The 14,757-nt window shown below is 38.8% G+C and overlaps 1 protein-coding gene across 4 annotated transcripts in view; it reads left to right on the top strand.

The window, feature by feature from the left end:
* Positions 1 to 14,757, top strand: part of prkacba (protein kinase, cAMP-dependent, catalytic, beta a) — a 239,603-nt gene that overhangs the window by 166,248 nt on the left and 58,598 nt on the right. For all 4 annotated transcript variants that reach the window (XM_073062542.1, XM_073062541.1, XM_073062540.1 and 1 more), the window contains exon 2: positions 11,330 to 11,391. In XM_073062542.1, the coding sequence (XP_072918643.1) occupies positions 11,330 to 11,391 (62 nt within the window). The remainder of the gene's footprint in view (positions 1 to 11,329; positions 11,392 to 14,757) is intronic.

Raw genomic sequence — 14,757 nt, 5'->3', positions numbered from 1 at the left:
TAGTTAAATACAGAATTTGTTACTCAGCTAAACAGTAGTTTGTTTTTTTGTGTACCTTTTTAACTATTTCCATGAAACTTTGGCAACCACATCATTGAGTCAAAATGTACTGGTCCCAATTTGCCCCAATTAACTGGATCTGGATTTGCATAATTGGTCAGTTTAAGATTCAGTGTAGTGTCGTCGTATAATTTCTCCTTGACCTATTATTTTGGAAGTTGTCTTCTTATGAAAGCATAATCAATCAAATGGATGTTTGTAATATTTAAAAGCTGTAATGGGTAGCAATCAGTTATGTAGCCAAGTATTCTGTCAGTAATTTAAACAGCATCAGTATTTCAGTGGGAATTTTCAAAGGGATGATAGTCAAGTAAGTCTAGATTAATAAATTCTGCTTTGTCACTTTTCACACAGATATGCAGTTGCTACAGGGAACAGCCTTTTATCTATAAGTCCACAGTAAATTGTTCCCATCTGTACAACTATGACAGGCCTGTAATGAGCAGTTCTTCACCCTGGTATTAAAGAGCTTAAAGTCACCACCACAGATGTAATTAAGCCTTGCAGGGTCTGTCTATAATTGCGTTGTTAGAAATCATTGACAATTCAAGTGGACATTGATTAAAATTTGACATGATGATCACTGTTTGCCTGAAGTCTTGGTGATAATTCTCAATCTCTTCTTGGTTTGAAGAGATTGACAGATACATCAAAACCATCAAGTATACTTCCTGTGCACATTGTAAATTCTTAATACTTCATATTTTTATTTACTAATGTAAGCCTTGTGAAGTGTAACTTACATCAACTGCCAAAAAAATCTTCACGTTTTAAACCCAAGATTCTGCAGATGTTGGAAATGCAGATCAACACATGCATAATGTTAGTGTAACTCAGCAGGTCGGACAGCATCTATGGAGGGGAATAAGCAGTTGATGTTCCAGGAGAGACCTTTCTCCAGCATTTTGTATGTGATAATTCACGTTTCTTGTTTGGGCATACATACCCAGGGTATAATTGTCATGAAAATGAGCTTTCTGCAGCAACTGCACAGTACAAGGCAAACACAAGTTAACAAACATGAATTAATATAAATAACACAGCAATGTAAACCACAGCATTGATGCAGGATGAGAGAATGGGCAAGAGTGGAAGGATGGGAAGTTGTATTCTCCTATGAAAGATCTACACTAAATGCTCGAGGAACTCTGCAGGTCAGATAGCATCTATGGAAGGGAATAAACAGTCGATGATTCGTGCAGAGACCCTTCATCAGGACCGCCCCAAAATGTCGACCGTTTATTCCCTTCCACAGATGATTCCTGACCTGCTGAATTTTTCCAGCATTTTGTGTGTGTTGCTCGGGATTTCCAGAATGTGCAGAATCTCTAATACGTATAAAAGATCCTCTTAGACTATAACACATAGGCACAAAATTAATCCTTGCAGCTCATGAATAACTTCACTCACCTCAACTGTGAACTGATTTGTACATCCTATGGACTTGCTCTCAAGGACTCTACAACTCATGTTCTTAGTATTAGTTATTTATTATTATATTTTTATATTTGCGCAGTTTGTGTTTCTTTTGCGCAGTTTGGTTGTTTGTCAGTCTGTGTGTGTGCAGTTTTCCATTGATTCTGTTGTATTTCTTTGTTCGACTGTGAATGCCTGCAAAAAATGAATCTCAGGGTAGTAACACACAGAAAATGCTGGAGGAATTCACCAGGCCAGGCAGCATCTATGGAAAAGAGTATAGTCGAGCAGTAGGACCCTTCTCAGGGTAGTATATGGTGACATATACATATTTTGATAATAAATTTACTTTGAACTGCTGCTCAGGCAGTAAGGCCAGGTCATTTTCACTTTGAAGGTTTCAACAAAGCTTAACAAGTGTTGTATATGAAAGCCAGAGGGCAAGTTCACACTTCTCTCCAGAAAACAATCACAGATGATAAACAGTGGTAATTTTTATGCCCTCCTAATCTGAAGATAATCACGTTATATTAACCCACTGGTAATTTGGATGAGTTAATTTTGTGTAAATGAAGTACCAGATAGAGCCTCTTCTTAAAGCCCGCTGAAGTCCAGATAATCTTTCATCATGCCAATATTTTATATTTATATTTTATGGACTGTTTCCATTATTGTGAAATTATTTAACCAGGGTGGACTTCAAATCCTTATCCTCTAACAACCCTCTAACAACCATTTAGAGTGAGGCTAAATGAATTTGGTCATAAAGACAAGAGATTCTACAGATCTGGAAATCACAGGAACACACACAAAATGTGGAGGAACTCAGCAGGTCAGGCTGCATCTGTGGAGAGGAATCAACAGCCAATGTTTTGGGATGAATCCCTTCATCAGGGCTGGAAAGAGTCAGGTGCCAGAATAAGAAATATAGAAAGCCTACAGCACAATACAGGCCCTTCAGCCCACAAAGCTGTGCCGAACGTGTCCTTACCTTAGAAATTACATAGGGTTACACATAGTCCTCTATTTTTCTAAGCTCCATGTTCCTATCCAGGAATCTCTTGAAAGACCCTATCGTATCTGCCTCCACCGCCGTCGCTGGCAGCCCATTCCACGCACTTACCACTCTCATTGTAGAACAACTTACCCCTCTCATCTCCTCTGTACCTACTTCCAAGCACCTTGAAGCTTTGCCCTCATGCTAGTCATTTCAGCCCTGGGAAAAAGCCTCTGACTATCCACGTTCAATGCCTTTCATCGTCTCATACACCTCTATCAGGTCACCTCTCATCCTCCGTCTCTCCAAGGAGAAAAGGCCGAGTTCACTCAACCTATTCTCATAAGGCATGCTCCCTAATCCAGGCAACAACCTTGTAAATCTCCTCTGCACCCTTTCTATGGTTTCCACATCCTTCCTGTAGTGAGGCAACCAGAACTGAACATAGTACTCCAAGTGGGGTCTGACCAGGGTCCTATATAGCTGCAACATTACCTCTCTGCACCTAAATTCAATCCCACAATTGATGAAGGATAATGCACCGTATGCTTTCTTAAACACAGAGTCAACCTGCGCAGCTTTGAGTGTCCTATGGACTCGGACCCCAAGATCCCTCTGATCCTCCACACTGCCAAGAATCTTACCATTAGTACTATATTCTGTCATCATTTTTGACCTGCCAAAATGAACCACCTCACACTTATCTGGGTTGTACTCCATCTGCCACTTCTCAGCTCAGTTTTGTATCCTATCAGTGCCCCACTGTAACCTGTGACAGCCCTCCACACTATCCACAACACCCCCAACCTTTGTGTCATCAGCAAATTTACTAACCCATCCCTCCACTTCCTTATCCAGGTCATTTATAAAAATCACTAAGAGTAGGGGTCCCAGAACAGATGCCTGAGGCACACCACTGGTCGCCGACCTCCATGCAGAATATGACCCGTCTATAACCACTCTTTAGCTTCTATGAGCAAGTCAGTTCTGGATCCACAAAGCAATGTCCCCTTGGATCCCTTGCCTCCTTACTGTCTCAATAAGCCTTGCATGGGGTACCTTGTCAAATGCCTTGCTGAAATACATATACACTACATCTACTGCTCTACCTTCATCAATGTGTTTCGTCACATCCTCAAAAAATTCAATCAGGTTTGAAAGGCACATCCTACCTTTGACCGTGCTGACTATCCCTAATAATATTATGCATCTCCAAATGTTCATAAATCCTGCCTCTCAGGATCTTCTCCATCAACTTACCAACCACTGAAGTAAGACTCACTGGTCTATAATTTCCTGGGCTATCTCTACTCCCTTTCTTGAATAATGGAACAACATCCACAACCCTCCAATCCTCCAGAACCTCTCCGGTCCCCATTGATGATACAAAGATCAGCGCCAGAGGCTCAGCAATTTCCTTCCTTGCTTCCCACAGTAGTCTAGGGTACATCTCATCCAGTCCAGGTGACCTAACCAACTTGATGCTTTCCAAAAGCTCCAGCACATCCTCTTTCTTAATATCTACATGCTCAAGCTTTTTAGGCTGCTATAAGTTATCCCTACAGTCGCCAAGATCCTTCTCCGTAGTGAATACTGAAGCAAAGTATTCAGTAAGTATCTCTGCTATCTCCTCCAGTTCCATGCACATTTTTCCACTGTCATGCTTGATAGATCCTATTCTCTCACGTCTTCACATACTTGTAGAATGCCTTAGAGTTTTCCTTAATCCTGTCCACCAAGGCCTTCGCATGGCCCCTTCTGGCTGTTCTAATTTCATTCTTAAGCTCCATCCTGCTAGCCTTATAATCTTCTAGATCTCTATCTAGTTTTTTGAACCTTTCGTAAGCTTTTCTTTTCTTCTTGACTAGACTTACAACAGCCTTTGTACACCATGGTTCCTGTATCCTATCATCCTTTCCCCGTCTCATTGGAACATACCTATGCAGAACCCCACACAAATATCCCCTGAACATTTGCAACATTTCTTTCGTACATTTCCCTGAGAACATCTGTTCCCAATTTATGCTTCCAAGTTCCTGCTTGATAGCCTCATATTTCCCCTTACTCCAGTTAAACACTTTCCTAACTTGTCTGTTCCTATCACTCTCCAATGCTATGGTAAAGGAGATAGAATTGTGATCACTATCTCCAAAAGTTTGGGGCTGAGGGGAAGAAATACAAGTTAGCAGATGATAGGTGAAGCCAGGTGAAGGAGATGGTGGGTGGGTGGAAAAGATAAAGGACTGAAGAAGAAGGAATCTAATAGGTGGACCACGGAAGAAAAGGAAGGAGAGGAACCAAAGAGAGGTGATGGACAGGTGGTGAGGTGAAGAATTCATTTAAAATGTTGTGCTCTGATTTCTGGAGTGGGACTTGAATTTGCAACCGTTTAAAAGTAGTAGCTGATGCTGACAACAAACTGTGCAAATACAAAAAGAATGAATAATAATAAAGCAATAAATATTCATAACATGAAATAAAGAGTCCTCAAAAGTGAGTCCGTAGGTTTTAGGAACATTAATGATGGGGCGAGTGAAATTCTCCCCTTTGGTTCAAGAGCCCTGATGGTTGAGGGGTAATAACTGTTCCTGAACCTGGTGATGTGAGTCCTGAGGCTCCTGCACCTTCTTTCTGGTGACAACACTGTGAAGAGAGTGTGACCTGGGTGGTGGCAGTCCCTGATGATGGATGCTGCTTTCCTGCAACAATCCTTCATGTCGCTGTGCTCGTTAGTGGGGAGAGCTTTACTGCTGATGGACTGGGCTGTATCCATTACTTTTTGTATGATCTCATGGTAGTGTATAGTGACATATACGTACTTAAATATTTTTTTTACTATGAAAGCGCTTCTTCATTTATCTTGCAGTAGTTATGATTTGAAGTGTTATTGTGAAGTTCTCTGTGAATCAAATGGAAGGAGTGATGCAAAGTATCTTTGCATCTTCTAGCTCCCTTTCTACAAGTTCTGTGTTCTTGGCTCCAGACATACACACAACAGGTAACTTGGAAGGTCTGTCCAAGTACTTTAAGAAAGGAATCCCATGGTAGGTTTTGTAGACAAATCTCTTGATAGACTTGAAAATATAAGGCCACATTTCTGTCTCTTTTCATATACGGTATATACATACTTTGGTCAATATCCTTCAACTACAATATTGTGGAAAAAATATAATGGAGCAGTATAATTGGGGCTATTACCAAGAAAGAGAGCAGAATCAGGACTGGCATGTTGTTAAACTTGATGTTTTATGGTAGCAGTGCAATGCATAAAATATGCATTACAATAAGAAATATATATTAAAATTAAATAAGTAGTGCAAAAGAGATCAAAAGTAGTGTTCATGAGTTGGTTCATTGTCTGTTGGTGCTTTTCAACATTCCAATCTTCTATGTTGGTGTATTCCAAATTTTCTTTCTGGATGCTGTAGATTGATGCAGTCCATTGCATTAGGATTTTTTTTTAATGAAATTTGAAAATTAGTGACTTGATGTATACTGAAAATAATTTGGACATCTTCCATAGAATAAATGAAAAATAACTTTGTAAGATGTCATATATAAGATTAGTAAAGAAAAATATTATTTTCACTCTGCGCGCTTGAAAGGGTGGTATAAAAAGATAAAATTCTAGCTGTCAGTGATATTTGACATTATGGATCTAGTATGATTCTATGACTCCTAATTTATTGCCTAATGGGCGATTTACAACTTGCACTCTCTGTTGTTGTAGTAGTATAATTAGTTAACCAAGTAACTAGAAACAACAGCTACTTTGATTTACTGTCAAGTTAAAGTGTAGAGTTTTAATTTTGTCATTATATAATAATATCCACTTAATGGCTTGAATAATAGTATCAGTGGCTGACCATGAATATTGCATCCTAGCTCTCTATGTTGTTGGTGCATGAAACCAATGCAAGATTGGCAGTCTATATTGCAAAGGTCGCTTCTATAAGTGGTCTTAGCTCTGCTGGAGATGCAGCATTCCTTTCAATGGGCCCGTTTGTCTTCTGCTGCTTTCAGGAATTTCTCCTCACCAGAGTTCAGAGTGCTTCTCCACCTGCTTCAGTCAGCTACATAAGAAAATGCAAGGTTCCTTAATTGGTGGTTATGTAAAAATAAAAGGATCTCATTTTAAATCTCACACCTTCCAAATCTTATGTTGTTGAATATACCTTTGTGAGAGCTCCGGATGACTAAACAAACATGTTGTTTACTGTGGGATTCTGTGTAGTGTTAGACACTACACAAAACATTTTTCCCAAATGGAATCAGCTATATCGATCCAGTATTGCAATTAAACTAGGGAATGTTTGTATTTATACAAAAACTGTCCTTGAAGAAATATGAATTAGCCTTGATTTTTCTGACCTACTTGGCCTGATAAATGGTCAGATCTTTCTATAATATTCTGTTCTAAGCTTAGCAAATCTAATTTTGCTTGTCTGCTACCTGGTAAAAGACTGCTAACTATCCTGGTTTGCTATATATATACAGCCCAGTCCATCATGGGTAAAGCCCTCCTCACCTTTAAGTACGTCTGTAAGAAACATCCATCATCAAGGGCCCCCACCTTCCAGGCCATGCGCTCTTCCTACTGCTGCCATTTAGTTGGAGATACAGGAGCTTGAGGACCCAAATGACCAGGTTCAGGAATAGTTAATATCCCTCAACTGTCAGGCTCTTGAACCGGAGGGGATAAAATGAAAAAGTTCACTATTTTCAAAATGGAGAGAAAATATTTTTAAAAAATTGAAGTGCAAAGGGACTTTTCAAGAGGACTCAGGTATATAAATCAAAGATGTAATGTTGAAACTTTATGAAGCATTGATGAGGCCTCATTTGGAATATTGGGAGCATGTTTGGACCCTTTATCAGAATTACAATTTAATTAATGTACTTGTTTGATTATGAATATAGGGTACTGCGATTGCAAATGTGATTTGAATATAATGTATTTGTTGCTATTCTATCTTTTTTTGATTCATAATATATATCCTCATGTACTCTGTATTCTTCTATGTGAAAGTTAATAAAAATATTGAAAAAGAAAGAAAGGATGTGCAGAAACTGGAGAGGGTCCAAAGGAGGTTCACGAAAATCATTCCAGTATTGAACGGCTTGTCATGTATAGAATGTTTGATGGCTCTGGGTCTGTAAAATTCAGAAGAATAAGGGATGACCTCATTGAAGCCTATCGAATGGTTAAAGAGGCCTTGATAGGGTGGATGTGGAGAAAATGTTTCCTATGGTGGGAGAGGCTAAGACCGGAGGACACAGCCTTAAAGTAGAGGGCGTCCTTTTAGAACAGGGATGAGGACTTTCTTTGGCCAGATAGTGGTGAATCTGTGGAATTCATTGTCACAGGCTGCTGTGGAGGGCAAGTCATTGGGTATATTTAAGGCGGAGGTTGATAGATTCTTGATTTGTCAGGGCATGAAGGGATACAGGAAGAAGGCAGGAGATTAGGTCTGAGAGGAAAATTGGATTAGCTGTAATGAAATAGCAGAGCAGAACTCAATGGGCCAAATGGCCTAATTCCTCTCCAATATCTTATAGTCTTATAACGTTACTCTGCCCATCACTGAACTGTTCCCAGAACCTCTGAACTCACTTTCAAGGATTCCTCACTTCATCTTTTATTTATTGCTTATTTATTATTATTCTTTTTCTTTTTTTTTCTTTTTGTATTTGGAGTTATCTTTTGCACATAGGACATTTGTCTGTCTGTGTTTTTTCATCAATTATTTTGTGTTTCTTTGTATTTACTGTGAATGCCTGCAAGAAAATGAATCTCAGGGTTGTATATGGTGACATATATGTACTTTGATAATAAATTTACTTCGAGCTTTGAGATTTAAAACGTATAAAGTCCCAAAGTTATCTGTTCTCACTATATAACTTTGGAATTTTATTTCATAGTATTTTCTCATATGGTTCCTATCCACACTGTTCTCATTTCAGTGAGTGTATTCCTGTGCCGATTCTTGTAAATTAGATTATTTCCTTCAGACATTCAACACATTCTGTGTCTGTATTTTGTTTAAAGAGGGTAATTGAATTTTAATGGTTGAGATATGGTCTATGAACAGAATATCTAAATATTTAACATATGTCCTGTTTACTTGGTCGATTTCATTTGAGGGAGATTTGGTTAAAGATTCAAGGATGTTTAATGTAATTTCCTGTTAACAATTGTAAAGGAGAACGAAATTAATTTTACTCCAGATCTGATGCTGCATAAAAAAACTCGATAAGATAAAGAATACAATATTAAAAGATACAATAAATATAAATACACAAGATAGCTTATATACATTGATTGCATGTCCATAAAGTGACACTAGGCACAAGAGTGTCTGTATATAAGGTGACTCTGACGTGAAATGATAAACTAGTGGTGGTTCAGGGTGTGGAGGGGTGGGTTAGTGGGTAGAGGTGTTGATCAGCCTTACTGCTTGGGGGAAGTAACTGTTTTTTGAGTTTCTTTGAAGTGATATACAAATTGGAAGACAAGTCCTGCTTCAAAATTGAATAGAGATTTCTGAAAAAGTTTTTTTGTATTATTATGCTTGCAATTGTTTTGTCGTATTATGAATTCTAGTAACGTCTGACTATTTGTTTCTGCTCAGTCTGTCCTGAGAATACCCTGCAAATGTCTTGTGTTTGATGTTGTAGAAATTGTAGAAGTTATCTTATTTTTAACACCTCTTTGTGTAGGTATACTTTATTTTCCTGGAATTCCATTCATAACTTTCTTTGTGGGGAAAAAGTTGTTTTCCTGGGAATTAACTTGGCAGAGCTAATAGCTTGCTCCCCATTTCATACTGCCCTGGCATGCATATCAGATAGAAAGTTGGGACGCAACATTTGTGGTCTACCCCAACCAGTGGAGGGCCTCAAACTCAGTCAGACCACCTCCATTTTGTTCACCTCAAGAGTAAGCCATCAATTTGAAACCTAGCCATATCTTGCATTCCAGTTTATCTGGATATTGGCCAAATATTGCAGATTTGCTTCCAGTATTAATATTTGAATCTGTTCAGATCAAAGGCTATTGAAATTGAGAATACAAAGGATTTATCATTGGCAGAGAACGTATCCTTTCCTCATTCAAAAGGAAATGCAGTGCTTGTACCTTGACACAGTCATGGCTCTTCATTGATTCAAAGAATCATTCAGCCACTCTGTCAAGAAATTGGTTTTGTCCTTCCTGGATAGTGTTAACATAATCACTCGGAGCACTTGAAGCACTTGTTGAATAGTGCTTTTCTTCTCATATCTGTGATAAGCTCTCCTGAGATGAGTATTGCCCTATTATTCCCAGGTTCTCATCTTTTCCACGCCATGGTTGGGTATTGTCATCAGTAATGTACTGAAGTGGAAAATTGTTAAAATATTTATTGTTGATTTTTGGGAGTGTGTAATGTACTGTATGTTCTACTTGTAATTCATCCTTTCTACTGTGGTTAAATTCATAAACTTTTTTCTCTCCTTCTTTTCTTCTCGTCATCTCATCCCTTTGGTTACTTGGGGTGATTGTCCTGAAAAACCCTTGATGAACTGTAGAGACCTTTGGTATGCGTGTTATTTCATAAGAAGCCCAAAGTCACAGAAGGTCAATTTTTGAATATTTTGGGAAAGTGGAAAAATTCAAATTGTTTTGCTTCAATTTCAGGTTATGCCTGAACAATTATTGATGAATTGTTAAATCAGTTTATGTTTGAAGGTGATAAAGCTGATCACCTAAATAACAATGGTAATTATTCAATTCAAGTTTAATTGTCATTCAACCATACATGAATACCCATGAATACAGGCAAACAAGACTGCATTATTCTAGGGCCAAGACGCAAAGCACAGTATCGTCAGTCGCACAAAGCGCGCATAGCATATACAAGATAGCAAGCACATATAAATAACAATAAAATACAGCCGCACAAAAAAAGTAGTCCAGACCCTGAGTCTGTGAATGCAGCAGAAATTGCAGTCGACCACAATACAACTTGTCTTCTGCCAAGCAAACACCGGGGGCAGCACTGACTCCAGCCTGGATGCCACACCCTCATGGAGTGCGCCAGCTCCGCCGTCTCTCCTGCTGGCTTTATATCATTGATTCAATTTAAAGAATTGTTCACAAATTGAATAATGTTTTATATGACACTTAAATTGTGGAACAAGATTGATGCAATTGAATAAATAACTGTTGATGTAATACAGAAACATTTCATCTATGTGCATTCTAGTGAATGTCCATTGTCCTCATGACAACCTTTTTTAAATGCACGTCAAAAGAAAAGGTATTTAGATTAAAAAGACTATTTCCTAATGGCGATTTAGTTCTCTGGTGTCAAAGTTGCTACAATTAGAAAGTCAGAACAGCCTCTTAATATTTAAAATAACTTTTAAAAATTCAACCTTCTGTGACTATGTGCAGCTTTGGTTTGCATTATTTTACTGCTTTTGTGTGTCTTTGCCTGTGGTCCTTTTGCACTTCCAATTCATTACTAACATTAAAACTGCTTGCTTAGTTGTTGCTTGGGATTTCTTTTTACTTTTTCTTATTAAATTGTTTGTTGCAAACTAGTAGCAATAGCTGATTGATTAAAGATAAAAGTCCTCCACTGAGAAGCTTTTAAGTTTGTGCAATGGAAATGTTGAAAAAATAATTCTGTATCCTGTGTGCAAGTAGTTTTATGTATTTGGCAATCCTCAAGTGGTTTGATTATAAATTTTTAGAGAAATTAATACTACTTGTACACCTGATAATTCAACTATTTTTTATCTTCATGAGCCATGCTTCTGACAGTTCCATTGTTGTAGTTTCTAATCATTGCACCTCTCTTTGTTTCATAGTGAAAGAGTTCTTAGCAAAAGCCAAAGAAGACTTCTTAAGAAAATGGGAAAGTCCACCACAGGTATGTATTGATGATTTTATTTTGTGCTTTGCTCATATAGACCGATAACATTATGTGACACCACCTGAGGGCGTCGTGTGTATGAAAGAGCAGCCACGTTATCCATTATCACTCCAGTTGAGATATGGGATTAAATCCCTTTCAAAAAATGGGAAGTAACTATTAGACACATGTGCCAAAGTCTTGGCAACGGTTCCAATAGTTTATAAACGCTCACCTAATAACAAAGATTTGCTGAACAGGTGAATAACAGAAGTATAGCAAATGGAAAATATGATATTGCTGCAGGAAGATGCAGCCCCAGTGAGATATATATTGCATTGGTGCAGAATAGTAGCATAGTGGTTAGCTTAACGCGGTTACAACAGCAGCAACCCAAGTTCAATACCATTGCGTCTAGAAGACATTTGTATATCGTCCCTGTCATTGCATGGGTTTCCGCCGAGTTTCCACTCACTTTCCAAAGACCTATGCATTAGTAGGTGAATTGGTCACATGGGTGTTACTGGAAAGTGTGGGCTCATTTGCCGGTATGGCCTGTTACTATGCTGTATCTCTAAATAAAATGCATTTAGGGAGAGGATAGGACCACTTGAGGCAAAGAAGAGAATTTACACCTGTAGCTAGAGAATATTGGGAAAGTACTAAACAAGTGCTTCACCTCAGTGATCAGTGAGGAGAAGGACAGGGAGGACAGTCAGATCAGAGTCAGATTTATTAGCATTGACTTGTATGATGTGTAATTTATATTCACAGTAGTATTATGGCAAGCCTAACACTTTCAAGCGCCATAGATCGTGATTCAATTCCTGCCGTTCTCTGTAAGGTGTTTGTACGTTCTCTCTGTGACCTCATGGCTTTCTTCTGAGTGTTCCAGTTTCCTCTCACATTCCAAAGACATACTTGTTAAGATTGGTAAGCTGTGGGCATGCTATGATGGCAACAGTTGTGAACTGCTCCAGCACATCCTCAGACTGTGTTGGATATTGACGCAAGTGACGCCTTTCACTGTAGGTTTCAGTGTTTCAATGTACATGTGACAAATAAAGCTAATCTTTAAATGTATTGTTTTGTGGCATTAGTACAGTGAAAAGATATTAATATTGCTATAAATTGTAAGGTAGTGGGAAGAAAGAAGAATATCAGGCAGGGGTATGCTGGTATTCTTGGACACTTTAATATCAAGTAGGTGGTGTTTTTTGTTTAATTGAAGAACATTAAATTTGATAAGTCCCCAGGGCCTAGGTTTGCCCCCAGATTATATAAGACCATAAGATATAAGAACAGAATTAGGCCTTTTGGCCCATCAAGTCTGGTCTGCCATTTCATCATGGCTGATCCATTTTCTCTCTCAGCACCAATCTCCTGCCTTTTCCCCATATCCCTTCATGCCCTGACTAATCAAATACCTATCAACCTCTGCCTTAAATATACGCAATGACCTTGGCCTCCACAGCCGACTGTGGCATCAAATTCCACAGATTCACCATTCTCTGATTAAAGAAATACTTCCTCATCTCCATTCTATATAGATGTCCCTCTAATTTGAGGCTGTGTGCTCTAGTCTTAGACTCCACCACAATAGGAAACTGGAAAGAGGGGATCACTGGGGCCGTGAGAGAAGCCCTAGAGGACTGGAGAATAGCCAAGATTATTCCTGTGTTTAAGAGTAGCAGTTGGAGACAAGCCAGGAAATAATAGGCCAATGAGCCTTGCATCCGTGGTAGAGAAACTATTGGAGAAGATTTTCAAGGGTCGAATCTAATTGCATCTGGAAAAGCAAATTCTCATTAGGGATAGTCTGCATGGCTTTATGTGAGGGAAGTCATGCTCACAAACTTCAGTTTTTTGAAGAGGTAATGACAATGAATATAGAACATTAAAGCACAATACAGCCCTTCAGCCCACGATGTTATGCCAGACTTTTAACAAATTTTAAGATTAATCTGACCCTTGCCACCGGTATAGGTCTCTATTCTTCTTTCATCCATGTGTCTGGGTGTTCCACACACCCACCACTTTGTTTAAAAAAAACACCTTCCTCTGACACCACCCATAATTCTCTTCCTAACACCTTAATGTTATGCCCCCTTTTATTAGTCATTTCCAACTTGGGAAAAAGTGTGTAACTGTCCACTTGATCCATACTTCTTGTACAGCTCTATCAAGTCTTATGAGTGTAGGGCAATGGATGTTCTAAACATGGGCTCCAGTAAAGCTTTCAACAAGGTCCATCACGGTGGGCTGATCCAGAGACTTGGTACATTGGATTTACAATTGGATTGGCAATAGATGGTGGAGGGGTGTCAGTTTGTCTGGACATCTGTGACCAGTGGTGTTTTGCAAAGATCAGTACTGGAACCGTTCTTGTTTGTGACCGTGTGTAAATGGTTTCCCCAAAAATGTAATTGAGTTGATTAGTAAGTGTGCAGATGACAAAAACTGGCAGAGTTGTGGATAGGGAGGAAAATTGTCAAAGGAAATGTTCAAAATAAATTTATTATTAGAGTACATATATGTCACTACATGATATTGATATTGTTTTCTTGTGGGCATACATAATAAATCCAAGAAACACAATAGTCCCAATGAAAGACTGCACCTATCTGGACAGGCAAACAACCAATGTTCAAAGGACAACAAACTGCAAATATGAAAAAGAGAGAAAAGAAAAAATAAATAAGCAATAAATATCGAGAACATGAGCTGAAGAGTCTTTAAAGTGAGTCCATAGTAAGTTCACTGAAAGGGTTAGTGAAGTTATTCCTCTAGTTCAAGAGCCTGATGGTTGAGGGGTTACATCTGTTCATGAACCTGGTGGTGTGGGTTCTGAGGCTCCTGAACTTCCTTCCCAATGGCAGCTGCGAGAAGAGAGCATGGCCTTGATGATGGATGCTGCTTTACTGTGACAGAAGGATTCATCAGGATAGAGACCAACTGGAAATGTGGGCAGAGAAACAAATGGACAAGTATTGGGAGGTCAAATGCAAGGAGAGTATACAGTAGATGACAGGACCCTTGAAAGCATGATTGTACCTTGCTGCCAAGCATTTTGGGCTTTGCCCATAGCTCACTGAATATAGACTGAAAAAACTAGGCTGTACACAGTGAATGATAGGACTCTTAAGAAATATTGAAAAACATAGAGTTTGGTTTCCAGTAGGTGGTAGCACAGGCAGACATAAATAGGGTGGTAAAGAAGGTAGGCTGCACAGGGGCATTGAATATTTAAAAAAATGTCCATTCTTCTTGTGAGCACATCGGTTTTCTCCCACACACCTAAGATGTATCAGCTAGGTTATTTGGCCGTTGTAATTTGTCCTGTGATTAGGCTGGGGTTAATTAGGTTGGTTGCTGGACAGCGTG

The sequence above is a fragment of the Hemitrygon akajei genome, chromosome 12 (assembly GCF_048418815.1).
Source record: "Hemitrygon akajei chromosome 12, sHemAka1.3, whole genome shotgun sequence".
Lineage (NCBI taxonomy): Eukaryota > Metazoa > Chordata > Chondrichthyes > Myliobatiformes > Dasyatidae > Hemitrygon > Hemitrygon akajei.
This window is presented reverse-complemented; position numbering and strand designations above follow the sequence as displayed.